The 19,832-nt window shown below is 37.9% G+C and overlaps 1 protein-coding gene across 2 annotated transcripts in view; it reads left to right on the top strand.

Annotated features, from left to right (window-relative positions):
- Window positions 1-19,832, top strand: part of AGPAT5 (1-acylglycerol-3-phosphate O-acyltransferase 5) — a 60,454-nt gene that overhangs the window by 21,136 nt on the left and 19,486 nt on the right. For both annotated transcript variants that reach the window (XM_055713531.1, XM_055713532.1), the window contains exons 4-6: window positions 1,566-1,655; window positions 9,268-9,358; window positions 18,520-18,681. In XM_055713531.1, the coding sequence (XP_055569506.1) occupies window positions 1,566-1,655; window positions 9,268-9,358; window positions 18,520-18,681 (343 nt within the window). The remainder of the gene's footprint in view (window positions 1-1,565; window positions 1,656-9,267; window positions 9,359-18,519; window positions 18,682-19,832) is intronic.

Below are 19,832 nucleotides of genomic sequence, written 5' to 3'. Positions count from 1 at the left end.
ATACCGTTATCTATCCAGGACTGGTAAACTACTTGTGGGATGCTGATACGATGCTCCATCCTGCTGAAGGCCAAGCTTGGTGGACTGGAGGATTCTGTTCTTGGTTTTGGTCCCCTGCCAGCCACAGCAGCACAACTTGGAAGGGAACCACAGACCATAATGTTAAAACAGAATATTTAATCAGGAGTTAATGCATCATTGACTTTCTGTTCCTTTTCATTGCAGCTTTTGGAGAACAACGTAAAAGTCACATCAAATACCACTAGCTAAGCAGCTGCATGGCCGTTGCCATGCCATGAAAAGCAAACCCTGAAAGCACTTTGCATAACTGCCTCATCTGCCTGCCTCCTCCTGACCCCTCAAACTTTTTACCTGTCTATGCCATGCAAATAAAAGAACAGCTCCCCACACACCCCTACCCCTGTTTCTAAAATGTACTGTATCTTCCTGAGATAAGACATTTGAATGAGGTTCAGCTTTTAGTAGTTTTAATCTTGCTGTCACCTTTCTGTTAAGAGCGTGTAAAACCATAAATGGACAGAAATAATCTGACAAATCCTAATGCCACGATTCAGGGTGGGCAGAAAAGAGTATTACCAAGCTAGGGAATCAGTTAGAAAAACAAAATTTTGTTCTTTGGAAGCTATTTATTTATTTTTTTCACCCACCCACCCTGAATTCATTGTATCAGTAGTTCAGTAGTTCATTTTGGAGCATGTTCATTTACATCCTCTTGTGTAGCTGTGCGGTAGATAAAGTGATGTAAGAGGGAAATGATGAGGCAAATTTTATTTCTTTATAACCCTCTTTCTTTGTGTGTACATTGCCATAGTCCTTTTACTTAAGTTTTTGTCATAAACTCTGTGGAACAAGTTATAAAACTAATCTTTTCCAGGAAATGATCCAAGTTTTAATGGTTTTCAGTAAAAGTACTTTTATAAAATCTTTTGCCTTATAAAGATTTTGTGTTACTTATTCAATTATTATCTTGGTATAACTTCTTTGTTAAGTTTGATTCTCTAATAAAATGCATAGAAGTTTTCAAGACTGATGCTAGTTACTTTTGTGCTATTCATAAATTTTGTATGTAGAGGTATGATATTTGTAGTTCCAGTGTTTGCATTAATCAGTATTTAGGAGTGGGCACACCAAATTGAAAACATTGATCTATAAGTACTTGTATGTGAATAACTTCAGTTGTGTGATTTTTCCCTTGATGTACAAGCTGTGCTGCTTGACAATGTTGTCGTGAATAGATAGATCCCTGGGGTCAGTTTCAGTGCCACCTTCCAATTAATTATTTAACACCTTTAAACAAGACACTTCAAGTGTCTTATGCCTTTTTTTTTTTTTTCCATCTGATCTTTATTTAAACAGATTTTGTGAACTAAGTACATGCAAATGCACAATTAGTTTCAGGTGCTTTCATCCTAGGAGAAAATGTCTTGTGGGCAATTTGCAGCATGAGTCACAAAGGCAACTTGTCATTGTCTCTTGTTTGTTATATCAACTCTTCTACATTAAACTATTTAAATATTTAATACTTCTTTCTTTTCCTCTCATAGCATGGAGGAGTCTATGTAAGAAGAAGTGCCAAATTCAATGAAAAAGAAATGAGGGAGAAGTTGCGGGCCCAGGTGAAAGCTGAGACTCCGGTAAGATTATACCTTTCTTCTCATTTCTTTGTGTTTTTAATGGCAAAGGCTTATTAAAGAAATGAGCTGTGTCTGATACCTACAAACTACAAGATGGTAATCATGGAATTGTTTTCTTTCTGTATTTTTACAGTTACTTTCTGTGATTAGGATACCTCTAATTAAACTTGGGAAGATTTAACTAGTCCTTGTTATGATACGAATGATACGAACTTTGTGATTCTGTCTTTAGGGGGCAGGGGAGATCTAAACTAAACCTGAGAACATGGTCTATAGCACCTTCCTTGAGAAACCACTGTTCCTGTTCCCTGTGTTTCAAAAGATGATATTTTGACTACTGTGTGGTTGTCAGAGACTGGTATTCCTGACTTCTGAAAGTGAAGAACCATTCCTACCAAATCTTAATTAGTCATCCCAATGATCCATCCTTTTTAGTGGCAGTGACATCTTAGAACTTTGTGTGCTACGCCTGGAGGAGAAAAAAAAAAAAAAAACACACAAAAAAACCCCAAACTCTTGATAATTTTCTATTTGAAGAATGATTGTTAGTGCCAAGTGACTTTTCTCATGACTCCCTGTATGGTTTGTGGCTCAGTGGTTAGAATGACTGTGCTTCGCTTCCACTGCTTGCTGTGTATTAAAATGTATTTGGCCTTTTTGGCTAGACTTAAGAAAACCAACTCAGCAGGCCTTGACATAGAACAGTTACACTTCCATCTTATTTAAAATGATGTGATTAGAATTTGCCACTCCAAATACAAGCGTCAAACCTTTTATAAGCAGAGGCTTGGGTAGAGGTGGTGCGTGGTGCATTGTTTGGTTTGATCTTCATAATAGTTGGTGGGGTTTTTTGGGGGTGTGGGGGGAGGCTACTGTGTTTATGTTTGCTCATGTGTCTGTGTTGAAAAAGTAAACTGGCCTCACATTTACTGAGAGGCTTAAATGACTAAAGCATCTCAGTTTAAGACTGTGCTCAAACTCATTTGTCCTGGTCTAAGATGTAACATGAACAGTTTTTTTTCTGTTTTTAATTAAGATAAGAAAGTGGATCTGTTTCTAGATTTTAGCATGTAAGTTACAAAGGCCAGAAATACATTACGACAATTAAATGTTTGCTCTCCAGTGTCTAATATAATGATGTCCACATGGAGAAGATGGTCATACTCAATAGTGGTAGCTTGTGCCCACATTACCAGGGAAGGTCCTGGGATATTAAAAGGTTGCATTGCGTCAGCTTATTTTCTGTATGTCAGTGGCAAAGATTCTACTTTCTGTACAACTTGTGGTGTAATGGAATAAGCAAAGACAAATTGCAGGATGTGTGAAACATACTTGGAGTCATCAGTCTAAGCAATTCCTCCCCCTGCAGAATGCTGGTGAAGTTTGCTTCAGTTAGTCCAGATGAAATACCCTAGCAGGGTGTTTTCCTGCATAGGCCCATGGATTTCTTCCTACTCAGAGGAGCTTGTAGTTGAGTCTGGCTTTCTGGCTTCCTCTGCATGCCTTAAGATGCAGTGGTTTGTTGTAATAATAAGGGTTTGTGGTAAGAGTTGATTTGAACTTTGCATTAAATTAGTCTCCTTTATAGAAACGTGGATTTTTTTTTTTAATACAATCTTAGGAAGATGTGCCTAGAAATTAATCTAATTCTGCATTTCTTTGGAAACCTGCAAATGATGTTCAGTGGTCCTGCAATGCTATAAATTGACTGGACAGGCTAGTGTGTGATTTTTAGCCCAGCTGGCATGCAAGGGGTGGTTTAAACATAAAGCTTTTCTTTAAAGCTACATCCACTGTGGGTTCTGCTTTCCATGGTGGACGTCTACACATGATTCATGAAATAAATCCAGAAGGTTTGGGTTTTTTTCTGGAATAATCTTTCTTCTCCCTTCTCAGTTGCGTGTGGATCAAAAGCCTATACCTAACCTATCTAAACTAATGCCAAATGAATTTGGCACCACTTGGGTACGTTTATTTTTGATGTAATTTGGCTATCTGCAAGTTTGGTGGTGTGGGAAATGGGCACAGAACCTGGATGTGCTTCCCCGGCAGTTGTTCCCGTGTTTCTCATATTATCTAGAGTAGCAGTATAGAAGAGAAATAAGTGTAAAAGCTGCAGAAATACATTCTGTTTTAAATCGCTTTCAGCCAAATCACATAGGGATTGACAATTTTAAGTTTTACAAAACCAAAGTTGTCAAAAGCCTGTTTTTTGAGACAGATGTCTATATCTATTGGAGTAAAAGACACAGACCGCTGAGTAGTCATTTGAGGGAAGACTAAACTTCCTACAATCCCCTTTATCTGAGAATTTAAATGTAGATGTTGTAAATGCCCTTCAACCTACAGTTACTACTGGGAGAAGAACATGATAACCTGTGTCCTTAGTGCATTATTCATGAAGAAACTTCGAAGTTCTGCAACTTTGCATGACAGTCATGACCAATCATGTTGCTTTTAAAATGAAGACATTTTAATCAGTAAAGGAAGTTGCCCTGAACTCATCAGCTTCATGTGAAAATAATTAATTTACTATTCTGGGATTTTTATTCAAAGTTATGCACTGGATGCTACAGCTTAGGGTGGGCTTTTCTTCAGTTTAGTGAGCAGCTGTTGTTGCTTAGTCATTCTGTGCATACATGGTGGAGTTCTTTAATGTAACATTAGAAAAAAGCTTGCCTGTCATCTGCTAAGGAAAGAATTATATGCCAATAGGGAGGAGATAGATGGGAGTCTGTGTTAAGGGTCACTTTGTTATTTACAGTTTCTCTCCACATACAGTTTAAACAAAAGAATCCAAATGATTAATGTTCAGTCTGTCTGGAGCCATCCCTGTTCCCATTATGAAACTGAAGATGTGTAGAAAGGCAGAAGCGGTTTTCTGTTCTTGTCAGTGTAGCAAGCCCTTTACTGTTTTACTGTGGTCTTTTATTTTTTTGTAATGAGAAGTAAATTGCAGGTGGAATGCAGACAGGAAAAGATAAGGCTGCCTCTTGACCTCTTACATTGACAGAAGAACTGGATTAGTGATCTGGTATGCCTCATTTTATGTAGGGACAGTGGACTGCATGATGCTCCTTGCTTGCCTTTTCTTACAACTTCTACTGACCTGCTGCCTTAAACAGCCCCTTTGCCTGCCCTGCTGTTCACACCTTCTTTCTGCATCGCAGCAATATTAGACACGCAAAAAAAGCACTGTGATGCTAGACTGAAAGACTGTTGCACCTTTGTTTTCTTAGTGGGGATCCTGAACTAATAAATTGTCTTATCTACTTCTGGAAATTACTTTGCTTCTCAAACTCAGTGAAGTATACACTCAAGTGGTTCAATATTGGGCCTTTTGTTGGCAAAACTCACTTGAAATGATGTGATTTTGTTTTAAATTCCATAAAATCTTGGTAACAAATTCCAATCTTATGTCTTGTGGGAACAGAGACTATCACATGGTTTGAAAGACACTTTTGAGCCAATGTTGTTTAAATGTAAGCCATAACAAGATAAACTGCATTTCTAAATATAACAATATATACAGCTGACACTTGATATGCTCAATCTGCTTGTATTATAAAGAAAGTTCACTCTCGTGAACACCAACTACTCAGTTTGATAACTGAAAATGTAGCTTATATTTCTTTTTATCATGCATAGAGAGAGGAAACCTGCATTCTGAGATGTGGGATTTAACCCAGTACAGCCAATATTTAACTGGTTACTGTGTGTTTTGGTTTTGTCATCCATTCAGTCACAAAATAAATCTTTGTCGTGTGAAACAGTACCAGTCAAACACTGAAAACCTGGAGAGGGTAGATATATTAATACAACTGCTATAAGGCTTAATGTAATAATTTTGTTATATAGTTACTAATTTGCAAATCCCCAACAACTTCTTTGTAAATCCTGAATGTCCTTGCTGCTTTCCTCACATCACCTTTTGTATTTCATTCCAATTATACCAGATAGGCTTTCTCATACCATATCTTTTTCAGTAATTGATCTGACTGTTAATGTTTGTCATCCAGTTCACCAGAAGCATGTGTTCTAGGCAGTGGTCTAAATGGATTCAGATATGAATCGGTCTAGTTGTCAGGATGCAATAATAATAATAATAATAATATTTAAACTAAGCAAATGCATTGTTTAATATAATTTTGAACGTAGTAAATAAAAATATTTAATTGTTTTCTCCTTGTCACCCATCTGGGAGCAGCACAGTAAATGCAAGAGACCTTTAGTCAGTAGCTACCACTTCTTGACACCCTATGTTCTTCTACAGAGTGGCAGCTACTGTCTCCAGGACACCCTGCAAAGCCCTTGGCCAGGTTTTATCTTTATCACCTCTTCTTGCTGTATGCTGATGGTATCTGGGCAAACTTTGTTCTGTACTCCAGGAACTTGTGGTGATTCATGACCCTTTCCCCTGCTCCACCTATACCAAATCCTTTTGTGGCACTCTGATCTATCTCAAGGACTTCCTTGGCTGCCCCACTCCCCCCTTTGGAAGCACAGCCCCTCTTGGTGCTGTTGCTATTTCTTTTTTCCTGGGAGACCTTCACAACACTGGGGAAATGAATAGCGTTGTTACTTGGGTGAAAGCGATTACCATCATCCATTCATTTCATCTGTGGACTGTGGCAAGTTCACGGACATTACGCTGGGGACTCTGGGTAACACCTGCCTCTTTTCTGGTTTTCTGTCTCCAACAAGAATCAGTAGGGTTCTGCTAAATGAATCCTGATCCACTCCTTGAAGCTTTCAAATTGATGAGAGATAGCGAGTGTATTGACACCCACCCATGACACAGAAACAGGTGTGAAAATACTATGTAACTGAACATAGGGGACCTACTCTGCTTGGATTAAAACTGCTGTTTCAATGAATTGGGTACTATGGTAATGCATAATTTTCTGTGCCATTTTGAACATGAGCAGTGTATTTTGCAGTCACCACAATAAAGTGTGTAACTTTTATGTAGCTAATTGCCTTAAATGAAAAAAGTCTGTATAAAAAATTGCCTTAGCAGCAGCTGGTGTTTCTAGGTAATTAAAATGCTTCTGTAATTCAACAATTCTTAAGCCAAACTCAGGGGAGCTTATTTGAAATCTTAGATTGGAAATAGTACTTAAGGATTTAGCTTCTGCTGCCCATGGTTGGAGAAGAGAGAAGCCAGTCATGCAAGAAGATGTGGTAGGCTGAATTGCAGTGGTAGAGTATCTTTGTCTTGTGCAGGACTGTACATGAGTGTAAGTAGGACATCAGTTTACATTCATTAATTTTACTTGGTAAAGTACTCCTAATGAGCTACATACTAGGTTTATATATGCTGAATTTGATGTAAAGGCCAGTTCTCTGCCTTGTTGGTATGCTTTCAGTTCAGAGAGATTCAGATTTTTGGTCAACAAACCTGTTGGGCTGCTTGCATTTTAGAGGTTTACAGGAATAATTAAGATATAATTTCAACTCCTGCTTGGTATTACACACGTAGGACTGGAGTAAGTAGATACTATCCTCTGTGTAATCAGCTTTCAGTGGCTGATTATCTGCTTTGAAAACCCGTAATGGCATCGCATGCTTTTAAGTGCTGACCTGTGTCCCAAGAATGGCATTCCTGTCCTGTGTGCTTCACTTTCTTTGCTCTGTCAATACCTGTTACAGCCACTGTATTAGCTGAACATTCAGTCTTTAATGAGGAGGGGGGAAGTAACCTCATCTTGAAGTACCATTTTAAAGATCCAAATTACATGATTTTAATACAAGCACATTTATGAAAAGAAAAAAAATGCACCTGGATTTGAATATTATGGCCTTTCCAGCTAACTCTGAAAAGTTTTACTCATTCACTGAAATATTTCAGCAGTGTACTTCATAGATGAAATGTGTACGTGACCGGGGGAGGTGTGGACTGCAGCTGGGTCTAAGGATTCCTGTACTCGTCCCTGTGCTTTTGCTACTGTCATGTTATAAACAGTAAGCACCTTGACTCTTAAACCCATTTTCTTTTGTTTTTTTCCCACCAAATCAGGATACATCTTGGGTTTCTGCCAGCCCTTGAATATTCTTGGACTTCACCTGCCTCTGCAATCTGCCAGTTCTCCTCATCCCCAAACATGCCATGAGAAGTACAGCCTTTCCTCTAGCTCTTTTTATTCTACTGCTACTGGTTCTGCCATGCTTAATATTTTCTTTTCTTTTTCCCCTGCCAGATTCTAGGCTATGTACTCAGTTTTCCTCTTTCTTGATCTCCTGCTGGCTTCACTGGTTGGCACAGTTCCTAGATTTCTTCCCTCCTCTGCATTTTAGCACATTTTTCAACCTTCCACACTGTGGGGTGATTCTGGAGAGTTCATTTGCTGGGTCCTGTCTTTCTGCACTCTAGCTGTTCTGCAATCATTAAGCGCAAATACCAGCACACAGTGATGTTTTGTGGGCCAGAAGCACAAAGTTACATTCCTGTGTGTCTCTTTCTGAGTTTTTATTCAATTTTGCATCTTTTCATGAGGTGCATTCCCACTTGTCATGTCTTCCTGTACTCACTGATAATCCTCTTTGGACTGTTTTGTAAATCCACTACTACTACTTCTTCTTTCAAATATTTCTTGAGACTCATTTCTGCAAAGGTAACATTAAGTAGTTAGTCTCGGCACAGTAGGCATGATTTTACTGCAAATGTGTCATGTTCAACTCCACACTGGTTACTGTTTGTGGCCGTAGCCTTTTCTTCTGCACATGAACCCCCAAAATGAAATTTTCCTTGCTTAAGTGATGTTTTGCATCAACTTTTATGTAGGAGATTATGTAAGACACACCAAAAAAAAGAGAGGGAGATGGAAACCTCTGTTCTGTTTCAAAAAAAAAATGGAAAATCCATCAAATGTGACTCCTTCTAATTTTACAGTCAGATACGCAGATACTTAGGCAACCTTTACCTGTGTAGTGATTTGAGAAGCCACAGACAGTTGTTGCTGAATAGGCAAGCAAACTAATTTACTTGGGGAAAATCTAACCTTGCAGACATGAATGCTTAAAGGAATGTGACTTTAAAGTTCAAGTTATGCTGAAATGTGAGTTTAAGTTCATAATATATTTAATATCTCATATAGTGAGATGCATAAAGGCGCTTAAGGTAGCTCATCTATCATAATTACAATTAATAGTATTCCCCATTATGAATGGAATTAAATGTGTATTTCAATATAAGGAAAGACTAGATGCAAGATCAGTATTAAAGAAAAAATTATAATATAGGTCATCTGTGGCCTAGTCATACTTGACTGTCCTTTCAAAATCTCCTCTTATTCCGCTTAACAAAACTGATACTCTAGTTAGTATCAGCTGCACCTGACTTGCTCACGCATGCTATCTCCTTTCCTAAATCACCTGGGCAGCTTTCTGTGGTGCATATTCAAAAAACATTATTTTGAACCTCAAACAGTAAGTTTCTTAGAGCTAAGAAATTTTAGCTCAAGTATTCTGATTTTCTTTGGATCCTTAACAGTAATTGATGATGTGAACTAAATATAATATGGACCTATCAAGTGATGACAATTTCTATAAAAGACATCAGCTTACATTCATTATGAGAACTTGTCTGTTTTGTTTCTTTTTAATCCCACAGATGTATTTAGTGATTTTTCCAGAGGGAACTCGTTACAATCCAGAAATACCAAAAGTCATTGCAGATAGTCAATCATTTGCTGAAAAGGAAGGTAAGCAAAAAAAAGTTCTGAAATAATTCTTTTGGTATGGTGTTAACCTGTTATATAAAATGTTATATAATATGAAGATGATCTCGCCTTAACTAGACTGTTAAGCCCCTGCCTGATTGATACTTAAGGTCTAGAATAGCATAAACCAGTTTCTCTTACCACAAAGTAAGATGAGAGTTGCTTATGTACAGACATTTCATGCATTTCATGTTGTACAAGAGTATCAATTCTCAAAAAAGCTCTTTCGTTTCTGTCTCTATATATTTATCGATACTTCTTTTCTTGCTCCTTCAGGGGCATTAGAATTACTTACACTGGATCCAGGGCACTGTTCTAAGTTGACATTATAACTCCAATTACAGTTGTTACTCGATATAAAAAATATTTTGCATAGAGATTATGCCTTAACAATCTTCCATCACTTAATTTTTAATTAGTGTTTGTACTACCATGGCTTTTTGGTTTTGTTCCTCTCAACTTACAGTCTCACCCTTCCTTGGTTGAACTTTATTCTGTAGTCGCTTTGATTGTTGGTGTTGTCTCTATAACCACAGGTGGAATTACTTCATCTTTAGAAAGGCTTGCAAAAAATCTAAGGGTCCCATGCTTTTTCATTTTTTTCTCACGTTATATGCACAATACACGTAAACTTTTAAGTCCAGCAGTTCAGTGAACATGTTTCCTGGTTTTGTTTTTTTCCTGTTGACCAAAAGTGAAATAATTCACTCTGAAGATAAACAAAGAATAACAAATAGGTCTGGTAAATTCATTTCTGTGACATACTGAAATGAATTCACAAGTCTGTGAATCAGCCTGTTGATATCATCAAGCTATTAAGTATTGTTAGCTCATGTCCAAAAGGATACATGCTTTTCTTTTCCTCCTTGGGAAGAATGGAATTTGCGTGTATGAGCAGGAGTGCTTAAGTCATAATGTATTTATTCATTGCTTCAATTTCCTGTCGGAAATGAAAGTCAAATGTTTCATTTAGGTTGGTGGTTCTTTGAGAGTTCAGAGGGGGTGTTTGATAGGTTTTTTCCCCCTCCTTCCTCCTCTTTCATGGAAAAGAAAGGGCTCTTCTTATCATTCTTATTATTATTTTAGTAAACCTCTTAATTACAACTGCACAATCTGCAAAACAGTGAAACACTGCTTTTGTGCTTTCAGAGCACCTGTTTGTTTCTTCTAGTGCTTTTCTCTCCAGTGTTGGTCTGCTTTTGTTTTGTAAGGGTTACTCCTTTTAAAAATGGTCAAGACAAGTATTTATTAAACAAGAAGCATCTCCAATTTTAGTGCAAGAATTCTCTTGATTGGCTTTTCCCCACTGCTAAATTGTTTTGTTGATGGTGTCTCCTCAACGTTTTATATGGAGAGAATGGGAAGAAGTCTGCATGGGACCCTGCTCCCCTGCATGTTCATGCAAAAATTGATACTTACTTGGATTAGAGCATCCCTCACACAAGTTTACTGAGAAGCAGGGATGGCTGACACTGGAAACTGCATACCAAACTATTCTGATGGCTAAGAGGTACAAGGCACATACCAGTACATCGGGGAACTGTGAGGACGGGGAGCTCTGTGTGGCCTCCAGCAGGAGATGACAACAACTCCCCAGGGTCCCACCACGCTGCTGTGCAGCACTGCTGGCCCTGGCTCATGGCTTCCTCTGAGCAGCCCCAGTGCCACCACAGTCCTGGCTGCTGGCTGCGTGCTGGAGCTGCACCATGGAAGCCGTGACCAAATGCCTCACCAGCTGGGTGCGTGTAGATTGAGTGCTGGTTGTGCTCCTTGTAAGCATGCAGGGGCTCTTACGTGGTGCTGCTGAGCTGAACTGAAAAGTCACAAGTGCATGCTTGTCTAAAAGATTCCAGAGATTTCCTATTTCCTACAATTTTAGGAAAGGTAGTAAATAATGCCCAGTAGTTCTGCCACGCAGAGGATTAAGGATGTACTGTGACTTCCAGTTTAAAATTTGCATTTCATTCCTCATGGGGTTGTAAAGAAGCGTGATAATTTCATCTTGTCATCTTAGTATATTTGTTGCAGAGCACAATGATTCACAGACATACAGGGAAATGTCTTAGTTTGTTTTATACCTTGAAAGGTAAGTTTTATAATGATTTTTTCCCTACATTTTTGCACAGAAAGTTTTTTGTTGAGAAAATAGTGCAAGTGGTAATATTGGAAAAAGCGGTTTAATTAATAAGATTTAAACTTCACGTTGATGTTAGGACCAGAGATATTATGTCTAAAGATAACAAAGCTACTCCTAGAGCACAAGCATAACTCATGCTTATCATGATGTCTGAAGTACTGTTTTTGATATGTATGTGTGTATGTTCTAGTGGTTCTGCAGAGAGGAACTATGAAAAGGTTTTGTGGGGTTTGTGTTTACTTTTACTCTCCATGGGCTTGATTCTCTTCTAGAGAAGGTTCATTAATTTGAGCAGAACTTAATTACCTGGCCTTCATGTGACCAGCTGATGAGCTGTATCTCATATCTTGATGTTCTTTTTAAGTAAATGCCGGTTTTGGACACTGTTACTCCCTCTTTACAGTTGGTTCTAGGACCAGTTCAATAAAAAGAAATTAAAAATAACCCAACAAAAAAGCTTAGGTTGACATCCAAAGGAATATTCTGACATTGCTGGTTTCAACTGTTACGTCTTTCCTCATTGATATGAATATATAAGTAAATCTTACCTGACTATGAATAGGATGGAAGGATGTCAAACAGCGAAAAAATTTAAAGGTGGTAGAGGTCACCCTTGAAAGAGAACTTTTTAAAATACTGACAATACTTCATGTTATGGTATGTTCTGCCACAGAACTTTGGTTCTACCAAAATCTTGACTCCTAGCAAGAGCAAGTTTTTCCTTTTTCTGAAACATGGGCAAATCAGACACACGGGGTAAATCCGATAGATCTGGGTAGATCTGGACATGAGTATGTTGAGACTGAAGGCTATAAAGCACAGAGAAATTTCTAGGGAGGGAGTAGGACTGTGTACTTTCTTACTATTTTTAGAAAGAAATAGAGGATATTATGCAGTTTAAAAATTAAGTCCATAGACTGACCTTTCAAAGTTGTCATTAACTACCTTATCAAGTTTAAGTTTAATGTGCTGCCAGCTTTTTGTTTATTAAAACCAAAGAATGCCAAAAACATCTAGAGGTAAAACTGATAAAATTAGGGCATTAATATTCGTGGTTTTCATGCTGGAGACTAAGACACGCGGATCAGCCTTCAGCACTGATAGATTTGACACTCTATTCTAATCAATTTGAACTCTGTTGTGAGTTCTGTCCAAAGTTTCATTCAATGAGATGCAGAAAGTTGCTTACTTTCAGGAATACTAGTTTTATGGTGATGAATTGAGAATGTTGTCATCTAAGGGTAATGCTAGTACCCTCAGAAACTGAAGATTACTTATTCTACACATTTTACAAGTGGCAGAAAATTCCAGTCAGATCAGCTTCTAACCCAGGATAGAAGAGGGAGCATTTTAAACTCAAAAAACATTTGTTTGATTGCCTTGGGGAAGGAAAAATGCACTTCCTAAAGTTTAAAACCAAAAGCAAAAATTACGTCTCTAAAACTAAGTTGTTTGATTATTTGTGGTAGGATTAATGCAGGAGTTATTCATAGAAGTTAAATCCTGTGGGGTTGAGAAAATTAATCCGGTATTTATCTTTGTTGGCCAAAATAGCAATATTTGCAGGGGTTTCACAGTCACAGTAAGCCATGTAAGCAGTGTTGCCAGAATATCAAATGAAGATGTGCCTCCAGGTTTTCTCTTTTCTCCCGGAGGCAAATGAAAGCCCCCACTTCCAAGCTGATGGGGATATGTGCCATCTGGATTTGAACCTGATACACCCAGTGGTCCTCACCTGATGGGAAATAGCTGGTGTGTGAGATGATTCCAGCAATTGTTACCAGGACGGGTGCTCTCTCCGTGTTTCAGTATGGTTGGTGACTGGTATTTCTAATGGGACATTTTGTAAGATCCTCATAATCAAATATTTCTTCCTCTGCTCTGTTGAAGAACTAAGAATGTCGCGGCATGTGTTTTGCTCCTTGTCTCCTGAGCTTTTGCCTTCCAAATTCCAATATTTATGTCAGTAACTCTTAGCTCAGGGTTTGCTTTAGTTTCCCATTGTATAAGAGTAGTCAGCCAATGTGATTCCCATCTTCAAAATCTGATGCAGTCATTCAGGTGATTTACGTATTGGTGGCCCTTTTTCAGCTCCAGTCTATGAGTTTAGGCATCTTAAAAGTGCAGCAATTCTTTCCAGCTAGTTAGTGGGCTTGAGTTGATGAGTCCAGGGAATTATATTACTTAGGTGGCACTAATATTTTCATAGGGATTTAACTCTAATCTTTTCATGTTAGAAGTGGCATTTTTTATTTTAGATATTTATTTCAAACTGTTAAAGTCTTGCAAGACTGGGCCTTTTTAATGGTACTGGACTATAGAACAACATTTCTATAAAACCCACAAAATACATGATTTTTTTTTTTTTTGTACCAGCTTCTGGTATAAAATTTGTTCCATTTATATGTTCCCAACATATGCATGTATAGATTCCTGACTATTTTCTAGTAGTTAGACCTCTATAAAGTTCCAAACAACCCAAATTTCTTAGGTTTATAGATCAGGTATTTTATCCAAATGTTAAGAAATGGCATTTTAAATATCTGAAAAAATAAACAGGAGTAATCCAAAGTCGTCCTCCTCCTAATGTAACTAAATCTGAAAAGTCAAAGAGAAAGGGGTAAGAAGCTTGTTAAATATAACTTGGCTTGCTTTTGCTGAATAAAGACAAAACAGTTTTCCTGATGAAAGGTATTTATGGAGATGCTTGATTTCTAACTGAGGTCACTTAATCAAGCAAACATTTTGGGTATTCATTTATTATCTCCCTTGTTTTTATGCAGAAAAGTTGCAAATGTAAATGGTTTTTAATGCGAAGTTTATCTTGACTAGTATTGTGCTTTCTGCTAAGATGTTTGTACATGCAGGATATGCTTATCTCAAAATTGCTTTTACAGGTTATGTAAAAAAGAGGTATTTCAACTGAGCTAATTGAAAATGTTTCCCTTCTAGATCTTGGCATTGGTTTTAGATTGTATTTTAAAGCAATCTGAAGTATTCAGTATCCATAGATGTTATTTGGGACTGTCTCTAAAGAAAATAGCTTTTGGTGATATTTTTTCCACACACTTTCACGTAAGCAAGCTTGATGTAAAAGTGCACAGTGAGATGTGGAAAGGAGAATATAATCTTTAAAAAGGGTGGGATATGGACCTTAAGTAACGTTGGAGGGGTGTACCATCCATTAGGATGAAGAAAGGATTTCTGTTGTTAAAAGTCATCCTTAGGAAATTAAGTTGAGGAAAGCAAGAAGCTACCTTGTGTTTCTGTAGATACCTGTCACAGCAGTAAGTGTACCAAAGTGTGGTGTTTCACGTGTTTTGCTATGGAATGGTCATACTCTTTTTGAGAGGATTACCTGTAATTCTTGTGCTTCAGTTCACACTAACAGAAAACACTTTTTTACAAGAGCATGCGATTTTTTAATACTGTCATCAGCTGAGTCCTTCATATGTAAGTCAATGGATACTAGCACACAAATGGATGAGCTCGCCCACCGTATGTAATTTTTTTAAGTCTGGACTCTGTTTCAATAAGTAAGGCTTCGATCACTGGGGGCATTCCAGAAGGCTGGTGGGACCTCAGTGTTGGGCGAGTGCTTGGGACACACCAGATAGCTGCAAAGCTTTCAGTCTAATATCACTAATGAACATACACACACACAAAAGGAAAAGGAAGGAAAGAAAGATCTAATTGTTATCAAAATAAATTAATTGTTTTCACCCTGCTTTCAGTTTTTGTATTACTGTCAAGTTGCGTGTTTTTATAGGTGGGGAAAAACTCAAACTAATTCTGACATTCACTTTCAGTGAGCACATAACTTTTGTTGATGAAATGTGGTAATGCTAATGTAATACGCAGAGGGTATTCTTAATTCAGAGCTGGTTTTTTTCATTGTTTTCATTTAAAAATGTGGTGTGTGCATGTCAGGGGTGAAAATATAACTAATGCAGACCAAGTCTGAAAATGTGGATGGCCTGCCTGCACTGAACAGCTCTGCGGGCTTTTGGCCTGGATGAAGGGAAGAGGAAAGGCAGTCTTCTCCATAGGGTTGTACTCAGCTATTATATATGTAACTTCACCCTGAGAGGTTAGATAAATGATGTTTTGTTCGGTGTTTTTTGTTCTTTTGCGTTTAGATAAAAAATTAAATTCTTATAGACGTTAATGACTGAGGCCTTTGCACTCTTAAGCTAAAACCTTCATTCAGTTTAGTTTTCTTGCAGACTTTCTGAAGTAATTCATCATCTTACAGTAGTCTAGTAAATTGATGATATTTGAAGTGTCATTGCTCACTGTATTTAAGATTTTCACATTATTTTCATATTTTTTTTAATGTCTGTTTATCATTTAAAAGTTAGCTAACGTAGAAGAGAAAAGCTATAGCATTTTAAGGTAGACTATTACATTATTAGACATCTAGTTCATTTTCTTTGGCATTTAAAATAAAATCTCATGACCTTAAATACTTTGACAGAGAGTCCTAACCTAGTATTGCACAACATTAAAAACAGTTTAAGCAGTGTGTTTTGTGAATTGGATGCAGGCAGCTTGCCAAGGTAACTATACTGTAACTACTTGGGTTTAAATTCTGTTCTGTTGATTTTAGCAGAGATCATCAAGTAATTGCAAGAATGTGTGGTTAATGTTTTTATAAAACAGATTCTTTAAAAGGATGTGCTGAACTCCTGGTGTTGCTGCTTGTTTGTCATGCACTGGAGCGTTTCTGAATAATGGATTATGGACTTTTAAATTTATTTAATTAGATGCATACTCATTTTGTACTGAAACCTTCAAGAGTTCACTGATAGCATGTGGAGTAAGAGGGGTTTATTCTACATTTGCACTTCACAGGTTGTCACTGACCATCTTCATCACCAAAATTGGCCACGCATTCACAAAACTCAGCACTGAATAGTCTTAGATAACTAAATTAATTTGTCTGGAGGATTCATTTTTCCCTGATGAAACCTGTTTTCCCTTTTTCTTCCCCACAGTGATAGTTTGGTTAGGGTGAAGACAAGTTGGGCAGGAAAGGAATGATAGTGTTTTCAGAATATGCTTGGAAATTCGGCTCAACAAGAGTTGTGTTGAGCGTAATGTCCACACTAATGTTGTTGCTAACACAACACTAGAATATTCAGTGCTTCAGAGTAAACATTTGGAAACATAACATAATTATCTGTTTGATGTAATAGTTCACAAGCTAAGAAAACACTACCACCATGTTATGCTTCAAAATATTTACACGATCCATATAACGTTTCACATAGACAGTTACCGCTTTTGCTGGTAAGGCTTAGAACAGTGGCTTCAGAAGGAGTGCTAGGAAATAACCTTTTATCTCTGTGTTCAGACAAGGAGATACTTAGCAAATGTTAAGAAATCAAGATAATTATTTATACTGAAATTTTCAACTCTAAGACTGTTAGAGCAGTTTAGAAACTAGCATTATCTCTCAGTGTTCAGTAGATAGTTTCATAACTTCAGATCAAAGTATCCTGTGCCCAATGAGGGAGAGAAGTTCAGCACAAAATTGTGACATAATACAATATCTTTTGAATTGATTTGGCAAGCAGAAAGATATCAAAAGCAATACACAATACATTGGTTTAGAAAAAATTCTGCTTCATATATCAGGAACCAGTAGCACCAATGGATGGTTCTTTAAAAATGGACTGAAGCGTAAGCCAACGAAAAATAAGGCTAGAAAGGAATTGCAGTTTTATTCTGATACTTCTCTTTGAGAAAGTCACACATCTTAAGGCAAAAAAAAAAATATTTAATATGGTTTTTTTTTCCTAGAAGCACTTTCAAGTAAGTGTGGAAGAGCTCTGTTCAGATCGTGAAAAAGTTTAGGGGTTTTTTTTGTTTATTTGTTTTCATATTGAAAGTCATTGTGTATTAGAATTCTAGAATATATTCTAGAATTACAGAATAAAGTTTATACCCTTGAACCCAGTGTATTTGTGGAAGGTGGAAGTGGTCAGCAGAAGCACACATGGATATGAAACGCAGTTGTTAGGAGTTGCGGAGTGCTGTTCAACCTGACCTACTTCTGTCCTTGACATATCAGTCTCTGTGTCTTGGCCTGGATGGTTAAAGACAACGGTTAATTTCTGTGACTATGGATTTTTTAGTAGCCGAGCCAGTTGTAAAAGCTTGTTTGCAGGGCAATGGGGACTTCCTCCTTGCTGCCAGAGCTTGGTGCTGTATTTTCCCCCTCCCTGCTTAGTTTTCTGCTGGGATGGTGAGATGAATCAGCTGGCGGGGGAGGGGTGCCAGGGCGCTACAAAGTTAGCAGGAAAAAGCCTACAGAAGAAAGCAGTAAGGGGAAACAACTGTGAGGATAAAGTGGAATGTCCTGTTTTCTGTAGCAGCAAGTCATTGCAGTGAGCTGAAGCTGTCTTGAGTCTAACTGCTTTCCCCCATCCTTCCCTGAAGTGAGGACCGTGAGAGTTACCATATCTAACATCCCAGAATGTGCCATTAGAAGGAAGCAAAAGCAGAGAAAGCTAGAATCAGTGGTAGGAAATAATAAAATACTGGAACTTCTAACAGCATGGTAGCTTTGGAGAAATACAGCATCCTATTTAAGTATGTGTAGTTTAAGACAACCAGTTTTTTGTTACCGTGGGGCAGTATTAGGATTCAGTATTCAGACAAAATTAGTTTGTCCTTTGGAAGTAAAATGCCAGGCTTCTGAGCCACATTAAAATCATCACTGCTTCTAGAGCAGGAGCTATAAAAAGGGCTCTTGTTGAGCAGCTTTTTTGTCATTAATACTGTTTAGTATTTCTGTTTCATCCTCTACATGTGCTCAGTAGAGCATATGCAATGTGCATACGTACACATGCTCCCTCTCAACGAGAACTGAGATTAAAAATAAACCCTTTGTGATTTTGAACAGGTGTGCTAAAGTTCCTTGCCATGATATTCCTTTTGTGAATGTGGTCTGGTTTACTTTCAAGCACTGTAATTTATTTTTTTTTCCCCTCCCCTCTAGGACTTGCTATATTAAAGCATGTGCTAACACCACGCGTGAAGGCTACTCATGTAGCCATTGACACAATGAAAGACTATCTGGATGCAGTGTATGATGTGACTGTAGCTTATGAAGGTACTGTGGACCACAAAGGGCAAAGAAAACTGGCACCATCTATGACAGGTGAGTTGATGTATGTGAGATATGCTACAGCCATATGCTTGTTAATATACAGAACCAACTTCGGTTGCTTTGTAATGCCCTGGAGATAATCTCCACAGTGCTTCAGTCATCTTGTGATACCTTGGAAGGGCATTGTTCACCAGTGTCTAGGCTTTACAATAGTTACCTATGACATTCCTGCCATCTCCTTCCCTTCCCTGTTCCTTGCAGAGAATATTCTGTACTCAAATTCTGCATACAGGTGCTCTTTGCAGTTAAAAAGAACTTGGGGCCATAGGCAGCAGGTGCCATTTACTTTCATGTTTTTTTCTAGCACTGGGATTTGGCATCCTTGTAAATTCTCCCTCTGTCTCTTTCCCTCTTCTGTGCTACATATGTGTACATGTGATCTAATTGATGAAATGCATGTATTTTAAAAGGAAAATACGTAGTAATAGTTTTTTACTGGCAATTTTCAAAATTACTACACATACCCAGTAACCTTACAAATGCTTAACAGCATTTTGTGCAAGTGGGCTTCACTTGGTGTAGTATTTTAAAACACCTATAGCACCTTAAGAGAATGGGGTCAGTCAGTGGTATGTTCCCCAAGTAATCTAACCAGAAAATAAGTTCGGGGGGGTTCTGTTGGGGAAAACTCTGGGACAGAGAGCTTCAGGGTTTGCTGGTTTTTGATTACGCTCGGTGGTGGAGTTACTTATTTATTTATTTATAGTAATTCATTTACCTGCATTGTCACTGGAGAGCCAGACATCTTTTTTCCGGTTGTAGTTGATGTGTTATTCAGCCATATCTGTGCACAACTGTCTGTTGCTAGTTGGCTCAAAGTGGCACTTTTGAGTCTTTTGCATTACTGATACAGAGCAGGGAAAAAATGCCACCGTAGTTCCGCAGAGCTGTTCAAACTTTTGGGATCAGTGTTGGCTGAGGGACCTGCAGGGAATTTCTTAGCTATCTTACCGCTCCTTTTCTGGCCTGGTGTCAGTGGGACTTGTTCCTTCTGCTGCTAGAAATAGTTTGTAGAGTGGCTGTTTCCATGTCACTTCGTTAGCAGATGTAACTCTTTGAGATGGTGTAAAGTTCACATGAACTCCTTCCAGCTGCTACTTGTTTAGAAGTTCTGGAATTGTGTGGGTTTATATTTTCACCCT

Source organism: Falco cherrug, chromosome 6, assembly GCF_023634085.1.
Source record: "Falco cherrug isolate bFalChe1 chromosome 6, bFalChe1.pri, whole genome shotgun sequence".
Taxonomy (NCBI): domain Eukaryota; kingdom Metazoa; phylum Chordata; class Aves; order Falconiformes; family Falconidae; genus Falco; species Falco cherrug.
Note: the sequence above shows the minus strand (reverse complement) of the source record. Positions and strands in the feature narration are given on the sequence as shown.